The 27385-nt window shown below is 42.9% G+C and overlaps 1 protein-coding gene across 3 annotated transcripts in view; it reads left to right on the forward strand.

The window, feature by feature from the left end:
• Window positions 1–27385, forward strand: part of CARMIL1 (capping protein regulator and myosin 1 linker 1) — a 344138-nt gene that overhangs the window by 109815 nt on the left and 206938 nt on the right. For all 3 annotated transcript variants that reach the window (XM_073678871.1, XM_073678872.1, XM_073678873.1), the window contains exons 5-11: window positions 152–273; window positions 2994–3091; window positions 3169–3239; window positions 3435–3508; window positions 21054–21129; window positions 22298–22386; window positions 26311–26405. In XM_073678871.1, the coding sequence (XP_073534972.1) occupies window positions 152–273; window positions 2994–3091; window positions 3169–3239; window positions 3435–3508; window positions 21054–21129; window positions 22298–22386; window positions 26311–26405 (625 nt within the window). The remainder of the gene's footprint in view (window positions 1–151; window positions 274–2993; window positions 3092–3168; window positions 3240–3434; window positions 3509–21053; window positions 21130–22297; window positions 22387–26310; window positions 26406–27385) is intronic.

A 27385-nucleotide genomic window follows, 5' to 3' on the forward strand; every position in this document is an offset into this window, starting at 1 on the left:
TTGACCAACACCTGAGGGTCTGCAGTTAGGACATTGGAGCAGTATTTAGAATAAATGCATATTGGTGTATTATTAATTTTAACAGCCAAATATTGGAATAATTGAATGTTTGACTTTCTCTTACGCATTCTGGTTCCAACGTGTCTTGCAGCTCGTAGTTGAAACTGAAAAAGGCAACATATCGTTGAAGATGTTTTCTTCTGATGATGTGAATGAAGTCGTAGCACATATTGGCACGTGTCTTCGAAAGATATTCCCAGGACTGTCACCTGTGTATGTATAGAGGTTATCAGTGCACAAATGGCTGTATACAATTGGACATACCTGGACATTATGACCTACAGTAGCACATGGTGGCACCACAAATATATGCTCATAGAATACTATGTGTGAGAATATCAAGTGCAGAAAACGAGCAAAGATGCACATGATAGAAGGAGAATATATATTTTAATAGTAAACCAATAGACAAATGCTCAATACTAAATGTATATAAACACATCTATTAAGACCTTTATAAACAAGCCAATCAATTGCTGAAATGGGCTATCCTTCAGCAAGAATCAGTGATAAGAAATTTACAAAAATATAATCAATCAACAAATTAATGTACTGGTCCTGAGAAACGAAATAAAAATACGTACAAAGTTCCCCAAGGAAGCTGCACTTCGCAGTGACACGCTTAGGGATCCATCCCACTTTGACCTATTATCCCTTACTTTTGCTCATTCTTCTTTTGTATCCTGCTTTACTTACTTTTTGATTTGCACTTTTATTTTGGCTGAAATTACATTGGCTCTGATCTGCATATTTTAGTGTAGTATCTACAGGCACTATCAAACTATATAGCTATTATTTAGTTTCTCAGGATCAGTACATATTTTTGGGTTGATTGATTGACTGACTATATTTTTGTTTTGGCCAATGTCTTTGATGGGTGGCCGTGGAGTATTATTACTGTGTGCTTTGATAATTTATTGTGAATTTACGGTTGTTAAATGTTTCTTTTTTAATACATGTGTTTATATATAGTGTTGCTTGTTTTGTCTATTGGTTCACTAATAACGTATAAATTTATCCTTCTACTGGATGTGCCATAATTGTATTTGCTTTGTTTTGTGTTCCTTGATTTAATTATGAAAGGAAATAACAGACCTCATTATTTATTGTGATTGGACATATTTGATTACCAACTAAAACAATAATGCAAAGAAGATAATTCATCATAACGTGACAGATAATGAACATTGAAATACAGGAATGATTGTAACCACTGGCCAAACTCCTGCCTTGACTGATTTACATGGATGTCAAATCATTAATATTACCAACACATGAATAAAATCAGGATTTAAAATAAATGCCGAAAAAATTAAGTGTTTTAATGTCAATTTTTTTTTATGCATTTGTTTTGCTTCCAGCTATTACCCAGATGTCCATAAAGTTACCATAATTTGTCTTGTGCATTAATTGTTTAGTTTGCAGAACTGTAACATGGTTATGGTGTTTCTGCTGTGCAGATATTGCTTATTTTAGCTGTATCAGCATTTTTGTGATATACCTTTTATAGGAGTATATGCAAATGATAACGCTTTAAGTGCCTCTTAAAACTTGCTTCTAACCCCGTTCAAATAAATTTAATTTCCATATATGCTGCAAACCCTTTTTTAGGAGCTCACTTAAAGATACATAAGATATTATAGGTTGAGAAGAGTCAGACTGCTGCATTTTTAACAAGGTTATGCAACCCTGAGGAAATTTTTGGCAAGTCCTGCAGCCTTCCGAATTATTAAGACGTGTAATGGACACGCTGTTGGGTTTCAGCTCTGCTTGCAAGTTTCATTGATCATCATATGTTCTCAATTATGAGTATTTGCATAGTTGCGCTCACTAGTGTTGAGCGAGTATGTCCTATTAACCCTTTCGCCGAGTATGCTCGGGCCGAGCTCCAAGTATTTATAGCTGCTCGGTGATCAGGTTAAATCGCTCCTGTGTGCATGATTTGCGACTGTTTGACAGTTTTACTACATGTGAGGAATGTCTATTTCTTACACACGAGCATACTCGGACAGAACATAATCGCTCAACCCTAGCGCTCACGTGCCAAGAGTCTCGGCCACTTCACCTCCTTTAGTGTTTTTACTGACATGAATTTGATAAAAAGGCATTTCCTGCTCTCATTGCTTTTTAACAAAATCTCTCCAATTCTGAAAACCTTTTGTTGTAAATTATTACAAGGTGATACATCTCCTGTAAAGCGGAGATTTGACTTTTTTTTTTCAGATTTAATACATGATGTAATAGAAACTTCAGAGCAGAATAAAATGTTTTTGTTTTTTTTCAAATTTTGCTTGTCTTTTGCAGAGTGATTGATTAGGTGCCAGTAATCACCCTCATGTCTGTTGTGCTCACTTGTAATCTCTCTGCAGTGAGAGCAGAGCAGGTGTCATTACATCTCACAGGAGTAGCCTGCTCTAAGCTATGGGTGGGTGTGTTCTTCTTTTTTCTCTGTGTTGCTGCCTGCTTATGATTGGGCAATGTCCTACAGTGAGAAGAAGTACATTCCTCCAGTGTAAACTGTATGATAACACCAAGTAAACTAAATTGACAGCTGCTTTCAGCATTAGGGCTGACTGTCAGTCAGTGCTGGAGGCGCAGCTTACAGGTGCCACTACACAGAACGGTGACTAAACCCGCGCCGGAACCGCCCCTGTGACTGAAACCAGAGCGCTACTGGGGAAATAATGTTAATCTCTCCCAGCACTGTTCGGCTAATTGCGGGCGCCGGGCAGGTTAATAACGCTATTAATCTGCATATTAACCCCATTTCTGCAGGTTAATAGCGTTTTTAGTTGACAGGTTCCCTTTTTAAGGCGTTTTACATCAAAATTCGGGCGTAAACACCTTTAATGAATTGGGGCCTTTGTGTCTTGCAAACTAGTCCATCTAAATTTGAACAAAAAGATTTGAAAAAGTTTCTTTATTTTTTACAGAAAAATTATGAGGAAAATAACCATGGAACCATCCGACAGGCTATCAAATCTGCAAGCTCTGTGGGACAGTCAAACTGTAACAGAAGTTGGCCCTTGTGGTATGCAAGGAAACACCTTGAACAACACATTTACGTTGAGTTAAAATTGAATATAATTATAAATCTCTACTTTTTAGGTGGGTTTTCACAGATGTATGCCTGTGTTTGTGACTGGCTCTCTATGCCTTACAGAGAAGAAGTACAATGGGTAGGTCAATGAAGTGATATAGAGACTGTGTAGGAAGAGAAAATGTATCATTAAGCTGTTTACTTGGGTAATGACTGTGTTTGATAATGTTTTTAGCTTTGTTTTTAAAGCTACCCCTGGGCCTTCTCTTTAAGGCCACCTCTGCTTTTTTTTACAAACATTTTTACAAAAATTAAAAGGTATTTTTTTTTGTAGGATGTGGATACTATATATTTAACACAAGATACAAGAGAACTTAACTTGCAAGATTTCAGTCATCTAGATCACAGGTAATAATTGTACATAGTAAATCTTAATTTGGCACCTTTGACGGAAACATTGGTAGTCACTATAAATAAGATATAAATCCTCTTTAAAAGTAGTATGAACAGTTGGAAAAAAAAAAGTCCGGCTACCTACAAACCATTCTTCTCAGAAGTGTTCCTACGTGTGTTGTGTTTAAATGTACTGCAAATTCATATTGTTTAAAGGGAATCTGTTCGCTAGATTTTGCTGTGTAATCTGACAGCAGCATGAGGTAGGAACAGAGACCCTGATTTCAGCAATGTATCACTTAGTTTACTGAATTAAAGAGGTTGTCCACTACTATAGAGCATGCCCCCATCGATGTAAACGATGGAAATAAGACTTTTAGCAAATACCTTGCACTGTCAATCTTGCCTCTGAGCGGCGCTATCGCTCGCCGCTCACAGGCTGCACGTGATCCCTGGCTGTAGCCGGCTCGGACATCCGCTGATGTCACGTCACGTTCCGACTGCAGCCAGGCGTGACACAGTGACCCTTTCCTGCTGATTGATGGGCTGTGGGCGAGGTTACCCCGTTTGTCACACCCAGCATCCACCTTGCGCTCTCACTCTCCTCATTCATTGTATTTTCGTCATAAACTGTCATTTGGTGTCTGTTAAATTTTGAGAATCTGTAAAACTCCGTAAGTTTTCTTGTCAGTTGGTTCTGTAAGTTTTTATTTTAGTCTTCTGTTTTCACATTGTAAAATTGCTTTGAGTAACATCTTTTGGCAGTCTGGGCTTGCTTAAAGAAATGAGCTTGCAGCCAATTCATCTACCAGCCACTGCTTGGATGCATTTTTTTACTCCTAGAATTTATGAATTAAACTTGGTTCAATCTGACTTTCATTTGCCTTCTAGTTTAGCTTTAATGGTGGTAGATGTCAACTTGGAAGTAGTGGAATATTAAAATCAAGTCCTAAATTGCATTTATTGTTTTTTTTTTTTTTTAATGATCGTAACTTTTTTCCAAAATTGCTGCATGCTCTAGACATCTCTTTTGCCCACTTTGTGGCATTTTTTTCCCCCCATAAAACTTTGTATATTTGTTGCAATTTTTGTAATGTGTCTGCTATTTTTTTGGTATGCAAATTGCCTCTTCAGAGAGAAAGAGGACTTGAACTCTATAGCGCCATTTTTTGGAAGCAGCAATCCTACAAGTCACAATCGACCCTTTAACGTGTCGTGCAATATGACTTAGGATAATAGCCAAATCAGAATCTCAATTTGCAGACACTGTGTTTTGGGCTGTTGGCCCTCATCAGTGCAAAGTATGAGATCTGATTTGGCTAGGTGAGAGGCTCTGGACTGAGGGGGGTAACACTTCTCCTTGTGGAGAGTGACATACCGGCTCTGGCATGCCAAGGTAAGGAGGCTTATTCGCCATGCAATTCTCCTCAGGGAAATTTAATATGCAAATTCAGAGAGAAAGAGGACTTGAACTCTATAGCGCCACCTATTCAAAGCACCTCTAACGAGTCTTGCAAAAAAATTTTTGTAGCATTTTTATTGCACTTCTGAGTAATCTAGCTATCTCATGTTTTATGAATTGATTTACTAAAATGTAAATGGTAAAAGTGCAAAAAAAAAAAATAGTTAGGGTATACACACACTTTTAGTATCTACAGTAGATACGTTTAGTATCTACAGTAGATGTTTCTAAGGGAAAAACAATGCAATAAACGTATAGGGCAATAAACAGCCAGGTAGTTGTCTCATGGAATGGTATAATTATGTGTTTGTGTATATAGATAGTGTATATGTTATAATCTTTATTAATGAAATGCATAGAAATGGGGGAAAAAAGGTGTCACAGACATGACTGACTAACTTTAAGGCTATGTGCCCACGTTGCATTTATGAAGCAGAAAATTTCTGCTGCATAAATGCAAGTCCTCTCCCGGAAAAACGCATGCGGAATTCCGCACGCGTTTATCGCGCATTTTTCGCACGTTTATCACGCGTTTTCCACATGCGGAATTGCCTCGCGTTTTTTATGCATTGGACAAAGGCAATTCCGCTTGCGGAAACGCAAAATTAAATGACATGCTGCGGATTTTTGAACGCGGCATAAACGCTGCGGAAAAATCCGCAGCATGTGCATAGAACTTGCGGAATCCCATTGGGGACCATGGGGTGCGGATATACATGCGTTTTTCAAGCGTTTACGCTGCGGAAATTCCGCAGCATATACGCTTGAAAAATGCTACGTGGGCACACAGCCTTAATTGTATATAAAAATGCAAATACATGGAGAAAGACTGACTGTGACAATACGAAAATAAAGCCTAGACTGTGAAAGTCATAAATCTGTCATGAATAGAATATAATTTTTTCAGAAGTGACAGGTTATAATACCCAGCCAGGAAAAACAAATGTCAAAAATTAAGCCATTCAACATGAAATACATATACCCATCTGTATGGAAACACACCCAACGCGTGTTTCGCTAAGGCTTCATCTGGGGCATGATGCGGTGTGTTTCCATACAGATGGGTATATGTATTTCATGTTGAATGGCTTATTTTTTAACATTTATATTTCCTGGCTGGGTATTATAACCTGTACCTTCTGAAACTGAAATACTTCTATTCTATTTATGACAGATTCCTGACTTTCACAGCCTGGGCTCTATTCTCGCATTGTCACAGCCATTCTCCACATGTATATAAAAAATGCGAACTATTTTCCTTGCGAGTCATATCTGTGACCCCTTTTTTCCCCATTTTTATAAATTTGCCTTTTTACCTATTTCTTTAATAAAGATATACATACATACACACATACACACATACACACATACACACATACACACATACACACACACACACACACTTGTATCTGGCATGTATCTTTCCTTCTTTGTCTACCTGGAAAAGCGATGCATAAAATGTACACATTTTTGCATGCGTGTTTGATGCATTTGTACTTGTTTTTTTGTTTTTTTTCCCCATTTGGATGGGTGAAAAACGCTGAAGAAATTGACATGCTGCAGGTCTGAGAAAACAATTTGAAAGATGTCAGAAGATAAAATCAAGCTTGCAGAGTTGTGTACAGGATAAATCCGTGCACAGAGGCATAGAGTGTATTCTAAAGGTAGAATACACTCTGTCAGTTCCAGAACTCAGCAGAGCAATGCTCGGAGGAAGCCAGCTGAGAAAGGCTGCACAGCACGTGCCCGACCCGGAGCACTGGGACTACAGCAGTATGGGGTCAATGACACCCGGGGGGGTAAGGAGAGCCATAAGGAATATACTCTGATGGGTGATATTTGAAAAACGGGCCAGATTTAAATAGCTTTATTGGCACAAATGACTAAATATATGTATACATTACTATAAGACCATATTGTGATTTTGAGAATTGTTTCAGGAGCGCACCACTGCACTGCCTTCCAGCTTCCTGCTTGCCAGGTGGCAGTGCTCTCTCCTAAAGATTGACAGTTCTGAACAGCGGCAAGGTTGTGCTGCTGCTCAAGACTTGGTGGTCTCCCATGCTGTTTGCAGAGGCAGCTTTTTGCCATTGTGAAGTGCAGTGGCACTGAACCTGGCGGGCTCCAGGAATTCGGTCTGCTTCAAAGCGGCGCGTGCAGACTCTAAAAGAGGGTTTCTCACCTCTAGTCCTCAAAGCCCCACAACAAGATTTGACGATATCCTGTAAAGAGACTCTGTGGCCATTTCTGATGCCTTGCTTATTGTTCCATCGCCTAAAAACATGACCTGATTGGGAGGCCTTGAGGACTGGAGTTGAGAAACACTGCTTTAAGGCATAGCACCTGCAAGTGGCGAGCGCTCCTTGTCAGGATCAGTTTCCCCAACTGGAGAACATTGGCCTAGATCTGAAACTGCAGGGTGGCTTGTAACTTGGACAACGAGTTGTGCTCTACAGAATTAAAAATCCCTCTGTTCTTGAGAATAAAGTGGATTTTTAATGGGTGAATTGCAAGATTGCTTGTTTTTGCAATTTTAACCATTTAAGAACGTGAGAACCCTTTTAAAGGTCTATCAAAGGGTGTGTATTTGTGTATATTTATATTGCATTGTTTCTTTGTAATCCACATCGTGAGTTACATATATGTCCTCTAGATCAGTGGTCCCCAACCTTTTTTGCACCAGGGACCGGCTTGAAGCAAGATCATTTTTCCATGGCCCAGCAAGGAGGGGGTGGGGTGGGCGGGGCTTTGGTCATATGGGGGCGGGGTAATGGAGGGATTTGGAGTTTAGTGCATACTTATCATATAGTGTAGACCAGGTCCCCGCCAGGAGCTATGCCAGGAGCCCCACATAATGTGCTGTGCCAGGAGCCGCATCACTGAGGCCCCATCACGCCCTGCAGCAGGACAGGGCAGCTGTCCTGACAGCTGCTGTTCAGCTGCATTTACTTCATCCCAGGGGCGGACACAGACTGTAGTGGGCCCCTGTGCAAGAAATTTTTGGGGGCCCCCCCCGCCCTTCATAAGGCAACAAAGTTATGTAAACATAACCCCCCCATGTGCATCTCTCACCCCCCCATGTGCAGCTCACCCCCGTGCATCTCTCATCCCCCTCCGTGCATCTCTCATCCCCCTCCGTGCATCTCTCATCCACCCCCCGTGCATCTCTCATCCCCCCCGTGCATCTCTCATCCCCCCCGTGCATCTCTCATCCCCCCCGTGCATCTCTCATCCCCCCCGTGCATCTCTCATCCACCCCCCGTGCATCTCTCATCCACCCCCCCGTGCATCTCTCATCCACCCCCCGTGCATCTCTCATCCACCCCCCGTGCATCTCTCATCCACCCCCCGTGCATCTCTCATCCACCCCCCGTGCATCTCTCATCCACCCCCCGTGCATCTCTCATCCACCCCCCGTGCATCTCTCATCCACCCCCCGTGCATCTCTCATCCACCCCCCGTGCATCTCTCACCCCCCCGTGCATCTCTCATCCACCCCCCGTGCATCTCTCACCCCCCCCCGTGCATCTCTCACCCCCCCCCCGTGCATCTCTCACCCCCCCCCGTGCATCTCTCACCCCCCCCGTGCATCTCTCACCCCCCCCCGTGCATCTCTCACCCCCCCCCGTGCATCTCTCACCCCCCCCGTGCATCTCTCACCCCCCCCGTGCATCTCTCATCCACCCCCCGTGCATCTCTCATCCACCCCCCGTGCATCTCTCATCCACCCCCCGTGCATCTCTCATCCACCCCCCGTGCATCTCTCATCCACCCCCCGTGCATCTCTCATCCACCCCCCGTGCATCTCTCATCCACCCCCCGTGCATCTCTCATCCACCCCCCGTGCATCTCTCATCCACCCCCGGTGCATCTCTCATCCACCCCCCGTGCATCTCTCATCCACCCCCCGTGCATCTCTCATCCACCCCCCGTGCATCTCTCATCCACCCCCCGTGCATCTCTCATCCACCCCCCGTGCATCTCTCACCCCCCCGTGCATCTCTCATCCACCCCCCGTGCATCTCTCACCCCCCCCCGTGCATCTCTCACCCCCCCCCCGTGCATCTCTCACCCCCCCCCGTGCATCTCTCACCCCCCCCGTGCATCTCTCACCCCCCCCCGTGCATCTCTCACCCCCCCCCCGTGCATCTCTCACCCCCCCCCCGTGCATCTCTCACCCCCCCCCCGTGCATCTCTCACCCCCCCCGTGCATCTCTCATCCACCCCCCGTGCATCTCTCATCCACCCCCCGTGCATCTCTCATCCACCCCCCGTGCATCTCTCATCCACCCCCCGTGCATCTCTCATCCACCCCCCGTGCATCTCTCATCCACCCCCCGTGCATCTCTCATCCACCCCCCGTGCATCTCTCATCCACCCCCCGTGCATCTCTCATCCACCCCCCGTGCATCTCTCATCCACCCCCCGTGCATCTCTCATCCACCCCCCGTGCATCTCTCATCCACCCCCCGTGCATCTCTCATCCACCCCCCGTGCATCTCTCATCCACCCCCCGTGCATCTCTCATCCACCCCCCGTGCATCTCTCATCCACCCCCCGTGCATCTCTCATCCACCCCCCGTGCATCTCTCATCCACCCCCCGTGCATCTCTCATCCACCCCCCGTGCATCTCTCATCCACCCCCCGTGCATCTCTCATCCACCCCCCGTGCATCTCTCATCCACCCCCCGTGCATCTCTCATCCACCCCCCGTGCATCTCTCATCCACCCCCCGTGCATCTCTCATCCACCCCCCGTGCATCTCTCATCCACCCCCCGTGCATCTCTCATCCACCCCCCGTGCATCTCTCATCCCCCCCCCGTGCATCTCTCATCCACCCCCCCGTGCATCTCTCATCCACCCCCCCGTGCATCTCTCATCCACCCCCCCGTGCATCTCTCACCCCCCCGTGCATCTCTCACCCCCCCGTGCATCTCTCACCCCCCCGTGCATCTCTCACCCCCCCGTGCATCTCTCACCCCCCCGTGCATCTCTCACCCCCCCGTGCATCTCTCACCCCCCCGTGCATCTCTCACCCCCCCGTGCATCTCTCACCCCCCCGTGCATCTCTCACCCCCCCGTGCATCTCTCACCCCCCCGTGCATCTCTCACCCCCCCGTGCATCTCTCATCCACCCCCCGCATCTCTCACCCCCCGTGCATCTCTCATCTCTCCCCTCCCTCCCATGTGCATCTCTCATCTCTCCCCTCCCTCCCATGTGCATCTCTCATCTCTCCCCTCCCTCCCATGTGCATCTCTCATCTCTCCCCTCCCTCCCATGTGCATCTCTCATCTCTCCCCTCCCCCATGTGCATCTCTCATCTCTCCCCTCCCCCCATGTGCATCTCTCATCTCTCCCCTCCCCCCATGTGCATCTCTCATCTCTCCCCTCCCCCATGTGGATCTCTCATCTCTCCCCTCCCCCATGTGCATCTCTCATCTCTCCCCTCCCCCCATGTGCATCTCCCATTCCCCCCACTCCTAGTTAATTGTATTTAAAAAAAAATAAAACTTGTTATACTTACCCCCATGCGATCCCTGCAGAATCCTGGCGCTCGTCCAAATCGCTGACACCAGGTTCTCCTGACTTCCGGCCATGTGACGGCGCCATCACATGACCGGAAGTCAGGGGAATCATGAAGGTGCTGCCGCAGCAGCGCAGCGCTAAGATGTCCCGGACCCGGCGCTTAGCATGCGGCCGGGGGCCCCATGAGGAGAGAGACGCACAAGAGGGGGGCTCCGAGGGGGCTCCTACCGGCCGGGCCCCATACTGGAGTCAGGGCAGTCATGCCCTGATGGCGGCCCTGCTGGAGGCTGGAGGGGCCCCCTCTCCCCGCGGACCGGCTGAAAAACCCCAACGGCCCGGTCCTGGTCCGTGGACCGGCGGTTGGGGACCTCTGCTCTAGATGTTCTATATTGCGAGACTGTTTCCTAAATTTACTGTCTCTTTATACAGAGATGCAGATTATTTTGCTTAGTTAGATGGTAATTAGGTGGAACCAGCATCTCCTACTATTCCTCCTGTAAGGCTATGTGCCCACGATGCAGAAATGAAGCAGAAAATTTCTGCAGCATTTCTGCATCTCCCTGGCAGAAAAAAACGCATGCAGATTGTGCATGCGTTTTTCCTGCAGAATACATGCGGATCCACATGCGGGTTCACATGCGTTTCCGCATGCAGATTGACAAGCACTTTCCAGGCGATAGCATCACTTGGAAAGTGCTTGACAACTAGGTCACACTGTATAAATCCATGCAAACAGCATGGATTTATACAGTGTGAACCGTAAAAATTAAAACAAATAAAGCTATACTCACCCCCGAGGCCCCGGCGTGGCTGCAGCGCTGCTTCCTGGCTTGTTCCCGGCTGCCGGCATATCGCGAGACAGAGCGGTGAAGGGCCTGCGGTCACATGACTGTGACGTCACCGCAGGTCCTTCAGCGCTGCTGGCATTCAGAGAGAAGACGCCGGACAGGTGAGTATAAACTTTATTTGTTATTTTATTCTTTTTTTACAGGTACAATGGTACCCAGGTCTGGATGAGAGTCTCCTCTCCTCCAGAACAGGGTACCATCCGCACATAGAGACGCATAGAAGCCGCTTGTACAAATGTACAGTCGCGGTTTCTATGCGTCTCAATGCAAGTCAATGGCGGGAGTTCCGCTGCGCTTCCGCAAAATTAAATGACATGCTGCGGATTTTTGTACGTAGCATAAACGCCGCGGAAAAGTCCGCAGCATGTGCATAGAACATGCGGAATCCCCTTGGGGACCATGGGGTGCGGATTACCTAGCGTTTTACAAGCGTTTCCGCTGCGGAAATTCCGCAGCATAAACGCTTGAAAAACGCTACGTGGGCACACAGCCTAAGTGTTAAAATGTCTCCGGATTCTCTTTGTGGAGGAGTTTGGTATGCAAATCCTGTGCATGTCTGGATGAAGATATTCGCACTCTGCCACAGCTGATGTATCTTGTGCTAACACATTTAGGATTAGGAGGCTCTGCAGGATATTTTTTCCTTATTAGAAACAAGTCTTGTCTGTCTGAACATTTAGTGATTACATTATGTAATTCATCGCTTCCTTTATCATATCCAGGGTAGACTTCATCAGTGTACATAACTCGGAGGAGCACAAGACTAATGATAAAGAGCTTTGCTTGTTTAATTTTCTCCACATGATTGGGTTAGGTTATATTTCATCTACTTTATAGCATGTATTATACGCTATGCATTTCATCTAAGTACAACGGAGGGCATGTTACCTCGGGCTCGAGCTATGATTTGTTTCCCTGTTTTCCCATGATTTGTGACCTCAAGATGTAATCTGCTTACATGTGGTTACTTGCCCACTAGACGTGCGCGGCCCCACTTAATGTAAGTGTATTGAGTGAGGCCCGACACAGTCTATTTGGAATGTGGCTGGAAGTATTCAAATCGCACACCCTACTGCCATGTAACCGTCCACTCCTGGCACCAGAGAGTCCTCACAGCCTGATGTGCACAGGATGTGAGGATTTACAAATCTTCAGTCATAGAAGTGCCTGCGGACTTCTAGCTTAAGGCTGCACAATCCCTTTAAAGGGGTTCTCCAGTCTAAGTAGAAAAGTCTGCACTCAGTCTGTGACAGCCAGTTTGTGACAGAGAGCAATACGCACTCTATCACTATTCTCCTGTATTCCACATGCAGGTGGGCTGTCACTGGACCACCTGTATGTGATGTGTATACTTGCAGTTATGTGACGACTAGACTCTAATGCACTAGAACATTGAGAATTGGAGAAGTCTTGTCGTCATGTGACCACCCACTCACACAGTGAATACAGGGGAATCGTGATTGTTTGTGCAGTGCACACTTTTTTCTTAGACTGGACAGCCCGTTTAAAGGAGAACTGTCCTCATTTGTCCCCAACCACTATTAAAGCTGCTAAATAGCTGCAGAATATCTGAGCAGAAGAAACACTGTTTTTTTTTTTGGTTTGGAGCATACCATGTCCACCATATCTTTTGTACACTGATCAGAAAAATAAAGGGAACACTTAAACAACAGAAGATAAAGCCAAGTAAATCAAACTAATGTGACATCAAACTGTCCACTTAGGAAGCAACACTGATTGACAATCAATTTCACATGCTGTTGTGCAAATGGAATAGACAATAGATGGAAATTATTGGCAATTATCAAGACACACTCAATAAAGGAGTGGTCCTGGAGGTGGGGACCACAGACCACATCTCAGTACCAATGCTTTCTGGCTGATGTTTTGGTCACTTTTGAATGTTGGTTGTGCTTTCACACTCGTGGTAGCATGAGACGGACTCTACAACCCACAGAAGTTTCTCAGGTAGTGCAGCTCATCCAGAATGGCACATCAATGCGAGCTGTGGCAAGAAGGTTTTCTGTGTCTGTCATAGTAGTGTCCAGAGGCTGGAGGCGCTACCAGGAGACAGGCCAGTACATCCGGAGACGTGGAGAGGGCCTTAGGAGGGCAACAACCCAGCAGCAGGACCGCTACCTCCGCCTTTGTGCAAGGAGGAACAGGAGGAGCACTGCCAGAGCCCTGCAAAATGACTTCCAGCCGGCCACAAATGTGCTTGTGTCTGCACAAACTGTTAGAAACTGACTCCATGAGGGTGGTATGAGGGCCCGACGTCCACAGATGGGGGTTGTGCTCACAGCCCAATACCGCGCAGGACGCTTTGCATTTGCCACAGAACACCAGGATTGGCAAAGTCGCCACTGGCACCCTGTGCTCTTCACAGATGAAAGCAGGTTCACACTGAGCACATGTGACACACGTGACCGAGTCTGGAGACGCCGTGGAGAGCGATCTGCTGCCTGCAACTTCCTTCAGCATGACCGGTTTGGCAGTGGGTCAGTAATGGTGTGGGGTGGCATTTCTTTGGAGGGCCGCACAGCCCTCCATGTGCTCGCCAGAGGTAGCCTGACTGTCATTAGTTACCGAGATGAAATCCTCAGACCCCTTGTGAGACCATATACTGGTGCGGTTGGCCCTGGGTTCCTCCTAATGCAGGACAATGCCAGACCTCATGTGGCTGGAGTGTGTCAGCAGTTCTTGCAAGATGAAGGCATTGAAGCTATGGACTGGCCAGACCTGAATCCGATTGAACACATCTGGGACATCATGTCTCGCTCCATCCATCAATGTCACGTTGCACCACAGACTGTCCAGGAGTTGGCGGATGCTTTAGTCCAGGTCTGGGAGGAGATCCCACAGGAGACCATCCGCAACCTCATCAGGAGCATGCCCAGGCGTTGTAGGGAGGTCATACAGGCACGTGGAGGCCACTCACAATACTGAGCCTTATTTTGACTTGTTTTAAAGACATTATATCAAAGCTGGATCAGCCTGTAGTGTGTTTTTCCACTTTAATTTTGGGGGTGACTCCAAATCCAGGCCTCCATTGGTTAATAAATTTGATTTCCGTTGATGATTTTTGTGTGATTTCGTTGTCAGCACATTCAACTTTGTACAGAACAAAGTATTCAATGAGAATATTTCATTCATTCTGATCTAGGATGTGTTATTCGAGTGTTCCCTTTATTTTTTTGAGCAGTGTATATTAACTCAATTTGTGTTTTAAAAGACAAGTATATGACTGCAAAGATGCAGGCACTGTATTTGCTCTTCTTCTAATTCAGACTCCTTACTCTCTTGGTAAGTGATCTTCCTTCTAATATGAGCCGCCATACTACCTCTTGACATAAATTTAAACATGCAGGCACAACATTGTGACATTCAAGATAGCTTCTCGTGATTTAATTAATTAACATTCCAGTAACTGGGAGTTTATATAAATATCATCATTGCATGATTGCTTTCAAGGTCAAGGCACATCACTGTGTGTAATTCTGTAAACGATCTTCGTTAACTAGCCCCAGAGTAATTTGTGCTAATTAGCTAGTAAAACCATACAGGAAAGATTCCCTATATATGGATTTTAAATGAGCAGTACTTCCAAAAGCCAACTTTGGTATTGTATGAAGAGTGTTTCTTTGCCCACTCTTAATGCAAAAAAGTCACTCACTAAGTGCTGTCCACAGTAATGCGCTGAGTCACTTAGAAATTAGTACAAACAAAAATAAATGTTTTACCACAAGTTTGATCTGTTCGTATCTTGCTTCCACCTCTTGCCACTTTACCATCTGCCATGTAAAACATGTCCCTTAAATCCTTTATGAATATCCCACTGCTAAAACCGTCAGACATCCGTAATTTTGCCTAAAACACAGACACCTTAATACCATTAGCCATAATCCATCACGAAAATGTAAAAAAAAACCCTCCATGTAGTCTCACCTGAAAACGCAGCATTGTCATCTTAGGCTTTGTTTTTATGGTTGTTGCACCATAACTTTGTGAAAAGTCTAACCTAAAAAGATTACCTAAAAGTGTAATTTTTTTCCTAATTTTTTGGATGTCACAAACCCGGGGTATTCTTTTATGTTTTTGTACTTCATGTGATGTGCATTTCAAAGCTATAAAGCTTCAAATCATGACATGTTCCCCCTGTGACTTCACTCATGAGAGAAACTGATGTAAAGGAAAGCTGTCCTGGGATAACTAACTTCTTAAAGGGGTTGTCCACTACTCAAGAAAACACCCTTCTCAATCACTATGTTCCCCCTTGCAAAATAATAACAACCGCTATACTCACCTGCGGTGCCGGCACCGTTCCTCTTACACTTGAGTGGTGGTTCTCACTTTGTTCAGGTGTTAGAGCCGGGAGGGGATAGTGAAACAGTCTCTAATTTTTATGCCATTTGAGCCCTGCAGACAATGTCACGCAAGCCCTGGGAGAGTCAGGGCCAACATTGCTGGCATTATTTTACTTGGGGGGTAGGTGGGGGGGGGATACTGATTGAGAGGGGATTGTCCGAGTAGTCAACAGCCCTTTTCATCACACAGACTGTCCACCAAACACTACAATAGGTAACCTAAAACACCCTTTTAGTATTATATAGAGCACTGTTCATAAATTTGCTCAAATGGCTATAGCATGTTAATACAGAGCATCTAATTTTTAAGCAGGCAGACTAAGGGTCCATTTACACAGACCAACCGGCAGCACAATACAACCATCAATTGGTAAACCTTTACCGGTCGGTCATTTCAATGCTTGTTTGCACAGGCAGACCAAAGTAAATGATGCACACTGAGCAATCTGTAACGGGCTGCTATGGTTCCCGGCAGTGCAAGTCCTTTTTACACATGATGCACCGCCGAGATTGATTTTTTTGTGCTGCACATCACATCAAAGATTATTTCACTTGATGAATGAGTAAGGGATAGATAGCCTGTTTACACTGAAAGATAATCGTGAAACAATTTAAGTTTGCTCATTCATGATTATCTTTTAGTGAAAATGCAACTTTAGACTTCAAAGGAACCTGTCAGGAGCTTTTAAATCCCCCTCCCCCACCCCAAATCATTTATAAGACTATGTAATTATAAGACACTGTAATTTTTTGAAAGCTAAGCCAGTACCTTTATGGCCCCAAAGTGCTGCTCTAGCCGCAAGAAATTTGCTTTTTGAAGTTTTGTTGTCTGGAAGTGCATTGGGGCGTAGGAATGCACTTCTAGCTTTTCTGCCTCATGTTGTATCTCATGCCTAGCAGCATCTTCCCCTGATTGACACGTTTTTTTTCTCGTGTACACAGCCACAGACCTGTCGATGAGGCGTTGGAGTGTGCTTCTAGGTAGGAAATAGTGTGAGGCTGAAAAGCTGGAAGTGCTTTGTTCTGCCCAAATGCACTTCCAGACACAACGTCAATATGCGATTTCTAAAGCAGCACTTTGGGGTCATATAGGGAAGAATTGGTTTATCTTTTGGGTTTGGGGGAGGGAGTAAAAGTTTCTGACAGGTTGTAATAACACCTTTTAACAATTTAAAAAAAATAGCAGTTGTAAACATTAGAAAAATATTTAAATTATTTGATAAGTCCCTTGTACTTGAACGGCTATTTTGTGAAGGCTTCTAAAATATAATTGCATAGCAAATTAAAATTCTCGTTACTAAACTGATAAGATATTTAATAGCAGATTAAGAAGCAGAAACGATTAAACTATTGTGCTTTAAGCTAGGGGAATATCTCCAAATCTTCGTTTTTATGTTTGGTACTATTGTTTATAATAGAGAATAATTAGAAAACAGGAGTTCAATGTAAGTTTATATTAAAATGCTTTTATTTCTTAAAGGAGTATGCTCCCCTTCATTTTTCAGAAGCACTCCGCTTCTCTGCCCCCCAGCTTCCTGATTGCTGCATGGCAGTGCATTTATAAAGAAACCATTCAGACTAGCAGCATGGTTGTGCCACTAGTCTCAACTGTACTCTGTCTGATGCTGCTAGTAGAGCCGGCTTTGCCTCGGCAGCATCGGAGGAGTGCGGAGGGACTGAAGCTTGCTGGAGCCAGTGCTTGCATGCTCTCCCCTTGCTTAGGAGATGGGCCACTCTGTAGCTGGTAACTTTGGCAAAGAGCAGTAAACTACAGAATTAAAACGTTTTTACAAACCCTTTGCAATTGTAACCATTAATGAACATAAGACAACGCTTTTTAAGTTTGATTGTTAAATCACATGCTTTATTTTCTTGCACGTTATGGTAATCTATTCAGAATTTTGCTTGCAGCATTTTAAAAAGAACTACATGGTTTGTGTGTGTGTATATTAACAAAGAATTTATATACAACGGGGAAAAGTTTCAAAGCTTGATGCAAAGGAAAACTGGATTAGTTGCCGATCAATCGGAATTCACGCTCATTTTGTCAGAGCAGGAGTGGACACTAACTGCTTGGGGCCCCTGTGCAAGAAGTGTGCCTGCCCCTCTCGTTTTTTGGTGACTAATATACAGATTATATACACTCTGTGTCTATGTGTGTCTTATTGTGTTCCATCCTCTTGTTATGTATACAGCCTTCCCTTATTGTTCTTTTATGTGTAGTGCTGTCCCATTATCACATCGTATCATCTCTAATGTATGGCACTTCCCCTTGCATTGCTTATTCTCTTATTTTTATAATTCATAGCGTCCTCTCTATTCTTGGATATTAAATAAAATTATTGCTGATGAATTATCGGAAAGCTTTTTTTTTTTTCTAAAGGAGGAGGCTGATAGACTGGTCTTCTTTTCAGACGCTGCTCCACCAGCTGTCACTTTATTTTATATCTAACAAGAGAGTACTCCATGTAATAAGAGATGGTGCTACGTATAACAAGATGTGATACTGCGTAATAATGAGACGTTGTTATACATAACTGGAGATGCCGCTATGTAATAAGTGACAGTGCTATACATAAGAATAAAGTACAGTATATACAAAGGGATGACACTATATACTAAGGGATGGTGCTTGACATAATAAGAAAGGGCACTATATACTAAGGATCTGTGCTACATATAATAAGGCTACATACACACATCTGTGGGAAGTCTCCGTGTGCTGCCTAATTTTTTTTTTTTTTTTCTTGAACATCCCACCGACCCATTGAGTATGTTCTCAGAGATCCTATTTCCAGATCTGTGATTTTCACAGATGTGTGAATGGATATTTGAAACTCTTATGCGTCCTTGTGCCATCTGAAACAAAAACTGACAGCACATGGGCATTTCACATGAATGCATGAATGTTAGTGTTAGAGAGATTGTTTTATAAGCATTTAGTCATTTTACTGTTGTTTCTTCTTCATATGGTTAGACCTTCATGTTGACCTCTTCCAGCCACAACGCCTCTTACCACACTGTTCACTGAAAGAAACAAGTTCACATATACAGGTGCATCTCACTAAATTAGAATATCATCAAAAAGTTAATTTATTTCAGTTCTTCAATACAAAAAGTGAAACTCCTATATTATATAGTCTTTACAAACAGAGTGATCTATTTCAAGTGTTTATTTCGGTTAATGTTGATGATTATGGCTTACAGCCAATGAAAACATTATCTCAGTAAATTAGAATACTTTATAACAGCTTGAAAAAATGTTTTAAAAATCCAAAATGTTGGCCTACTGAAATGTATGTTCAATACTTGGTCGGGGCTCCTTTTGCATCAATTACTGCATCAATGCGGCGTGGCATGGAGGCGATCAGCCTGTGGCACTGCTGAGGTGTTATGGAAGCCCAGGTTGCTTTGATAGCAGCCTTCAGCTCGTGTGCATTGTTGGGTCTGGTGTCTCTCATCTTCCTCTTGACAATACCCCATAGATTCTCTATGGGGTTAAGGTCAGACGAGTTTGCTGGCCAATCAATCACAGTGATACTGTTGTTTTTAAACCAGGTATTGGTACTTTTGGCAGTGTGGACAGGTGCCAAGTCCTGCTGGAGAATGAAATTTCCATCTCCAAAAAGCTTGTCGGCAGAGGGAAGCATGAAGTACTCTAGAATTTCCTGGTAGACGGCTGCGCGGACTTTGGTCTTGATAAAACACAGTGGACCTAAACTAGCAGATTGCATGGCTCCCCAAACCATCACTGATTGTGGAATCTTCACACTAGACCTTAAGCAGCTTGGATTGTGTGCCTCTCCACTCTTCCTCCAGACTCTGGGACCTTGATTTCCAAATGAAAATTGAACTCTGGGACCTTGTGGAGTGTGTCAATGACTGCCTTCTGGACATCTGTCAAGTCAGCAGTCTTCCCCATGATTGTAGAGTCCACTGAAACAGACTAAGCGGCCTTTTTAAATACTTAGCAAGCCTTTGCAGGTGTTTTTTGTTAATTATTTTAATTTACTGAGATAGTGACTTTTGTGTTTTCATTGGCTGTAAGCCATAATCATCAACATTAACGGAAATAAACATTTTAAATAGATCACTCTGTTTGTAATGACTCTATATAATGAGTTTCACTTTTTGTATTGAAGAACTGAAATAAATTAACTTTTTGATGATATTCTAATTTAGTGAGATTCACCTGTATGGTTTATATACACAGTTGCCTCCTTTAATAAAAAAAAAAAATATCCCCAACAATGTATCCTTGCAAACAAATATGTGCTACACCATTAATCTACAATTTAACAATGCTTTATTCAAATATAAATTGATAAGCCAGCACATTGTCCCCCATTAACTATAATTTCCGCCACCCAATAAATATGAATCCCTCACTTTGACTCTTCCCCCTCCCAATCATTTGAAGTCTTTCCTGTGTCCTCTGTTCCCCAAATTCATTATAAGTCCATCTCCTGTGTCCGTCCCCCCCCCCCCCATCCCCAATTCATTATAGATGCCGGTATAGAGTCCCCCCAATTCATTGCTTTCTTCCTCTTCTGGTCGGATGCTTTCTAACTGATGCAAGCGCTGGGCCGAAACTTACACTGTTTCCTGCAGTTCCCCTGCTATTTTATATTGTAGGCAGCAGAGCTGCAGGAAGGCTCCCTGCCTGGCATGATGCTCTTGATGAGGTCAATCTGGCCATGAGTTCCCCCAGAGCCTCAGTCTCCGACTGAGCGACAGGGTGAAGAGCCTTTATTTTAACCCCTGCAAAACTGACATAAACCCCCATCTACATCTGGGTTCGTGTGCAGCTGCAATGGTGGTCTGTCCGCACTATGGTAGAAGCTCTTTTTAACTTAAGCAGCAAAATAATTATTTGCCATTATGAACTACTGCAAGTTTCCTTTGCTCTAATTTGAATGCAGTCCCCCCGTCTCGGGTAAGTAGCATACCTACACTGCTATTTGGGTGGCAAGATATTTCCATGCAATGTTAATGACCGGATAAGATAGTGTTGTAGGGCGGGAGATCAAAAGTGTTGGTATACTTGGAATTGTCTAAAATTTTCAATGCTCTTTCCTTAAAAATGTATTGCAAACACATTTTTATCTGTGGTAGATTATGAATATGATTCATCATAATTAAATGTTATCAGCCCAAATTTTTCTGATTAACCTGATAAGACCATTATCTAATCCTTCCAGTAATCCGGGTTCCATTATTTTCATATAGAAAGCTTCTATGCTATAGATTCTGTCTCTTAATCTGTTCTGTAATTTTAGTTTTGCGCCTGATTTTTTTGTACCTTTTTTTTTTTTATATGGAGTTGTCAGCTTCTTTCTGTATTTTGTGTTCTACAGAGACTTGATACCTATCGTTGCAGCCCTGGAATACAATCTGTGGTTTACAAAGTTATCATCAAAAGACTTGAAATTGGTAAGTACAACTCAAATAAATAATCATTTCAGGCATATGAGCGGGAAATATTGAAATATCGATCTATCTAAACATTTTTTAAAGGGCACCACTAGAATATGGAATATTTTAGGACCTTTTATGGAAAACAGTAGATAATTTTAAAATGCTCTGTTTTTCTTATCCTTTTTAGATTCCGATTTTTAGATGCTGAGACAATCAGTAGTCTTGTCTCTACTTGATTGCCCTCTTTGAAGCAAGCCAGCCTTGTGACCAATAGATTACCACTGGTCTGGCTTTTGAAATCCGTTGGGTCTCTGCTCCAGTTTGAGTCCTTAGGGGGTTTTATGCCCTAATAGGGTCTTTGTTAATTTTTGGTATTTTTTTCTTCCTGTCTGTTGGGCCACTTTCACAGTGCATCTGCAGTTTATGTTTACCCTATATGGCAGTACAGCTCCTGGAACATATGTTAAATGGATCCATAGGCCCTATTCACCAGTTGGAGGCCACAAAATTGCCTTTTTGGCTTCCATTGGGCTGGTGTAATCCGATTTTTTTTTTTTTTGTTGCTGTATGGAATGGCACAGCAGATTTGCTGTCCCGTACAAAGGCGTCCAGTAAAAACATATACTACACTCAGTGGCATTCGTTTAAGGTATAGATTCGAGGTTTCCGTTGGGAAGACCTCCTCGTGGAGACCTTGGATGCTCCCTGCAGAGCTGTATGTACCATCAACATAGTATGTAGTACCAACGTATTACACTGTGCTGAATATATCCAATTATTTCAATCCTCAGCATGACAAAGAATCCAATTTTTCTACAACTAATGTACACATTCAGTGCCAATTAAAGGTATTCACGCCATTTCCTTGTGTATTCTTCTATGTTTGACTGTATAACATGATCTATTAATAATATATTAATACAGTGCAGTGCACTACCATTGTGTAGTCCATGTGCAATATGGCAGAGGTTTTGAAGAAACTATGATATAATTACAGACTAATGAATGTTAGTTGCTACTAATCGTACCTCCACCAGATACTGACTAGGTGATTTGAATAGTAAATTCACTTGTAGTAACTTATCACTTTATATTGGAAAAAGTGTACATATATATTAGTATTGAACAAGGGTTTAACATTGAATCGTTTTATAAAATGTCTCTAACTTTTTCCATATTTCAGTCCGCTGATGTCTGTGATCAAATCTTACGAGTGGTGAGCAGGTCCAGTCGACTGGAAGAATTGGTTTTGGAAAATGCTGGGCTGAGAATGTAAGTATGTAGACATCAATAATAGTCTACAAAGTAAGGCAAGTAGTTGTGTAGGCACTAAAAGCTAGCTAGTTAAAGAGGCTGTCCACTACTTTTACATTGATGGCCTATCCTTGGGACAGGTCATCAATGTCTGATCAGCCAGTGTCCTGGCACCCCCGCCGATCAGCTGTTATTGGTGTCTGCATTCTCTAGCTGGAAGTACTCACTTGCCGAGCTGCTTTATCATCTGGGCTTGGCCAAAGCTTTGTACTGCACATCCGCCTCCTATTGAAATCAATAAGAGGCGATATGTAGTACCCTGCGGCGGACGCTATCAGGAGACAGAGCAGCTCGGCAAGTGAGTACTTGCAGCTGGCGAACGCCGACACCGATAACAGCTGATCGGTGGGGGCGCCGGGTGTGGCGGGACACCGGCCGATCAGACATTGATGACCCATCCTAAGGATAGGCCGTCAGTGTAAAAGTAGTGGACAACCTCTTTAAATCTGAAATTTTTATTATCAGTTGCATGCATTGAAATTACATGTGTAGACTAACTTTGTATTCTCATAATAATAAAGTAATATTCAGCACGTATAAATTGGTTATCTCTATTGTTGCCTAAAGTTCTCTGAATTAAAATATACTTTTGTGCTATTTTGGTGTATGCTGAATTTAAAATTTCAATTATTTTAATGCAACATGTCCTATATAATAGGTTTATAATCTCGCTCTTTAAAAAGTAGACCAGTTTTAGTACATTTTACATGAAAACATGTCTCATTAACTAAAGTTGGGCCGAATATGGTGAGGATTTTTCCATCAGGTTTTCCAGGCAGAAAATCTGCAGCATATTACAGTAAAAGCAAAGTAATTTTACCAAATCTCATCCAAATCCTGTAGAAAAAGTCCCGTCATAATCCAAGTGGATTATTGACCTGCAACTTGATTTCCCCACCCCCACCCCCCCCTTCCCCTGTTCAATGGGAATGTCAGGCTATGTGCCCACGATGCAGAAATGCTGCATATTTTTTCCGCTTCTCACTGGCAGGAAAAACTCATGCGGTTTTTACATGCATTTTTCTTGCCAGGTAGAAGCGTTTGTCAAGCGTCTTCACATGCATTTCTACATGCGGGTTATCAAGCACTTTTTCAAGCGATTTTAGCATCACTTGGAAAAGTGCTTGACAACTTGTTCACACTATATAAATCCATGCAACCGGCATGGATTTATAATAGTGTGACCAAGTTAGTTAAAAAAAAAAAAAAAAAGAATAAGAATGGTAAAAAATAATAATAAAAAAAAAAAAAGCTTATACTTACCTTCCGATGTCCTCCTGGTGTTTTCTCTGCTGCGTCCGGTGTCTTGGGCGGCTCGCGGTGGTGTGAAGGACCTGCGGTGACGTCATTGAGTCATGTGACAGGTCACATGACTCAATGACGTCATGGCAGGTCCTTCACAACACCGCGACCCATACAGCAGACCAGACGGAGGGGAGAAAACATCAGGAGGACATCGGAAGGTAAGTATAATCTTTATTTTTTGTTTTAAATTCTTTTTTTTTTATTTTTTTTTACAGTTTCTATGGTACCCAGGTCTGGATGAGAGTCTCCTCTCCTCCAGACCTGGGTACCATCCGCACATTGAACCGTGTGATATCCGCTTGTGCAGATGCAGTGATGCGGATGTCACGCGGTCCAATGCAAGTCAATGGCGGCGATTACGCTGCGTGTCCGCAAAATTAATGGACATGCTGCGTTTTTTTCCGCAATGATAATCCGCAGCTGAAATTTCCACAACATGTGCGCAGCACATGTGGATCATCATTGGGGACCATGGGGCACGTATTAGCCAGCGTTTTTTAAGCGTTTTCGCTCCGGAAATTCTGTGGCAAAAACGCTTGAAAAACGCATAGTTGGGCACGCAGCTTCAAAATCCACAACAGAGCGCATTTTTGATGATTTTGTTGCCAATTACAGCAAAATCCACACATTTTGGGAAAAAAAAGAAAAAAAATGCTTTGCGAATTTAAAAATAATAAAAATTCAGTATACTTGCCTACCCTGGAGCCTCTGAGGATCCTGACGTTTTCTACAGCAGTTCTCTCCTGTGTGAACATAGTCTCACAGTTAGGGCTCGCTCATGCCACCGTATAACTCGGACGAGTGCTTCTGATGTTTTAACGGATAGCATTCGACCCAGTGTTATACTATGGGGCAGTGCAGATTCGCTTCTTTTTTCTTATGCTGATTCGGTGTGAGAAAAAAATTGCAGCGTGCTGCGAGTGACTCCGTAAATTGAAACGCGCGCTCCCATTCAAGTCTATGGGTGCGTGTCATCCGAGTGCAGTCTGGTTTACGGGGACACAAACAATGCAGAAGATGGATAAATTTCACATAAATAGTCCAAATGTATAAAGAAATGAGAGTACTCCCAATATCGCTTATATATACAAATTCTTACACAGGTGTACGGTAATCACCAAGTAAAGAAAGGAGTAACAAAAGGAATATTAAAATAAATATTTTATTTGAGACATATATAAAAAATTTTTGAAAAATAAAAGGGAAAGGTACAATAGGAGCTATTCAGTACTAGGGAGGATATCTAAATGAGACAATTACTGTAAATGAGGCTAAAGTTGTCCATAATCAAAATTTCATGATAAAAAATATATATCTATTCAGTAGCGTTCTCTGTGAATATAATGTGATTCAAAAAATGATACAATTAAACAAAATAAAAAACACAGAAAACACACAGAATTAGCCTATATGTTCCACATCCTGGGGCAAATCACCTACAGCAGCATGTCAGGTGAGAGAAACAACAATGATAGAACCAGCAGTGTTATCGTGCCTTAATCACATAACCTGATACGGCCAAAGAATACAAAGCTCTCCTCTAACTGACATGCCCATTGCCAAAGTGAGTCCTCCAATGGAAAGTGGAATGTCATACACAAGTATCAATACCAGATAAATAGTCTGGAGAAGAAGCTAATGCGAAATGTGCGCGTTGGGGCAGGAAGCAGGAGTGTTTACATAGGTATGGGATATTTCTATGACGACTTTATTGTGGATTATTTATCTGGTATTGATACTTGTGTATGACATTCCACTTTCCATTGGAGGACTCACTTTGGCAATGGGCATGTCAGTTAGAGGAGAGCTTTGTATTCTTTGGCCGTATCAGGTTATGTGATTAAGGCACGATAACACTGCTGGTTCTATCATTGTTGTTTCTCTCACCTGACATGCTGCTGTAGGTGATTTGCCCCAGGATGTGGAACATATAGGCTAATTCTGTGTGTTTTCTGTGTTTTTTATTTTGTTTAATTGTATCATTTTTTGAATCACATTATATTCACAGAGAACGCTACTGAATAGATATATATTTTTTATCATGAAATTTTGATTATGGACAACTTTAGCCTCATTTACAGTAATTGTCTCATTTAGATATCCTCCCTAGTACTGAATAGCTCCTATTGTACCTTTCCCTTTTATTTTTCAAAAATTTTTTATATATGTCTCAAATAAAATATTTATTTTAATATTCCTTTTGTTACTCCTTTCTTTACTTGGTGATTACCGTACACCTGTGTAAGAATTTGTGTATATATAGAAGATGGATAAATTAGGTTCTCAGTCTTCTCTACACTTGTGATACAATTTTCTACTGTGCGAGAATCTGATTACAGTAATGTGACACTCTGCTCAAACTCTGACAGAGTCAGAATCAGGTCATTACCATAATCGACCCGATTCTCTCGGATGAGAGAATCTATGATCTCGTGACCCCGGCTTTAGGCTAGGGTCACATTTTCTCTAATATGAGGGAATTGGGCCAATTTTGCAAAACGCATTTTGATCAGTGGTGTAACCCTTTACTTGCAATAAACATATTGGCTCCAAGTTTTTCTTCTATTTTCTCTCTAGTGACTTTGCACAGAAATTGTCCAGCGCTCTGTCATGCAATCCAAACTCAGGACTCCATACTATAAACCTCGCAAACAACCCTCTTGAGGACAGAGGTACCAAAACTGATATATTTCCAAAATTCTTTATAAATGACTAAGGGATTTGTACTCCTTTTCCTGTGTGTACTTCAATGACATAACAATTGTGATAATGTTATAGCTGGTTTTAATAATTTATTAGTTTTTACTTTTTATACTTTTTCCAAAAACGGCTCATTTGTGCTTGGTTTCATGGCTATCTTGCTTGTCTATATAATGAACTAGAACAGCCTCAAATTGTTCTCTCCATAGTCGCGATGTGAGGAGAAACGGCTGGTTCAGAACCCCCATTTGAAAGATTGGTGGTAGGCTCCCAGAGACCAGACATGTATCACCTATCTGGTGAAGAGGTGATAAATATCCATTGTGGGACACCCTCTTAAAATTGACCAAATTTATACTATTTCTATATTTAGCATTTGGCATATGAAAGGGAAGTTTATAATTAGAGATATGAATATTATTTAGACATACAGTAGGTTTGAGATTAGTTTTAGGGGTTCTCATTTCTGGAGAATATGTGAGCTGGATGCAAGAGGATACATTGCCATCAGTAATTCCATTGACAAACACTAAAGTTACCCTCCATGAGACTAACTAGATATTTCAGCAGACTGAGGGACGGACAAATCGGCGACACCATAACTGTTTATACAGACCGACCAGCAGCGCGATACAATCGCCGATCTGTAAACCTGTTGTTTAAATGCCTATTTACACAGACAGACTGCAGTGATTGATACAGTAATCGCTCAGCAAGCATAGTCTGCCAGGTTTCTTGGTAGTGCAAGTCCTGTTTACACAGTACATTGCGCTGCTGAGAACATTGACCTTATGTGCTGCACAAAAGATCATTTCACCCGATGAATGAGCATTTTTGCTCATTCATCAGGTTATTGGCAGCCTGTTTACCCTGCAAGATAATCCTGAAACGAGTGCTTTTAAAACCACTTATACACTGTTATCTTTCAGTATAAATGCATCTTCAATTGACA

This window comes from Phyllobates terribilis, unplaced genomic scaffold, assembly GCF_046119375.1.
Source record: "Phyllobates terribilis strain yellow unplaced genomic scaffold, ASM4611937v1 Scaffold_4__5_contigs__length_816908805, whole genome shotgun sequence".
Taxonomy (NCBI): Eukaryota; Metazoa; Chordata; class Amphibia; order Anura; family Dendrobatidae; genus Phyllobates; species Phyllobates terribilis.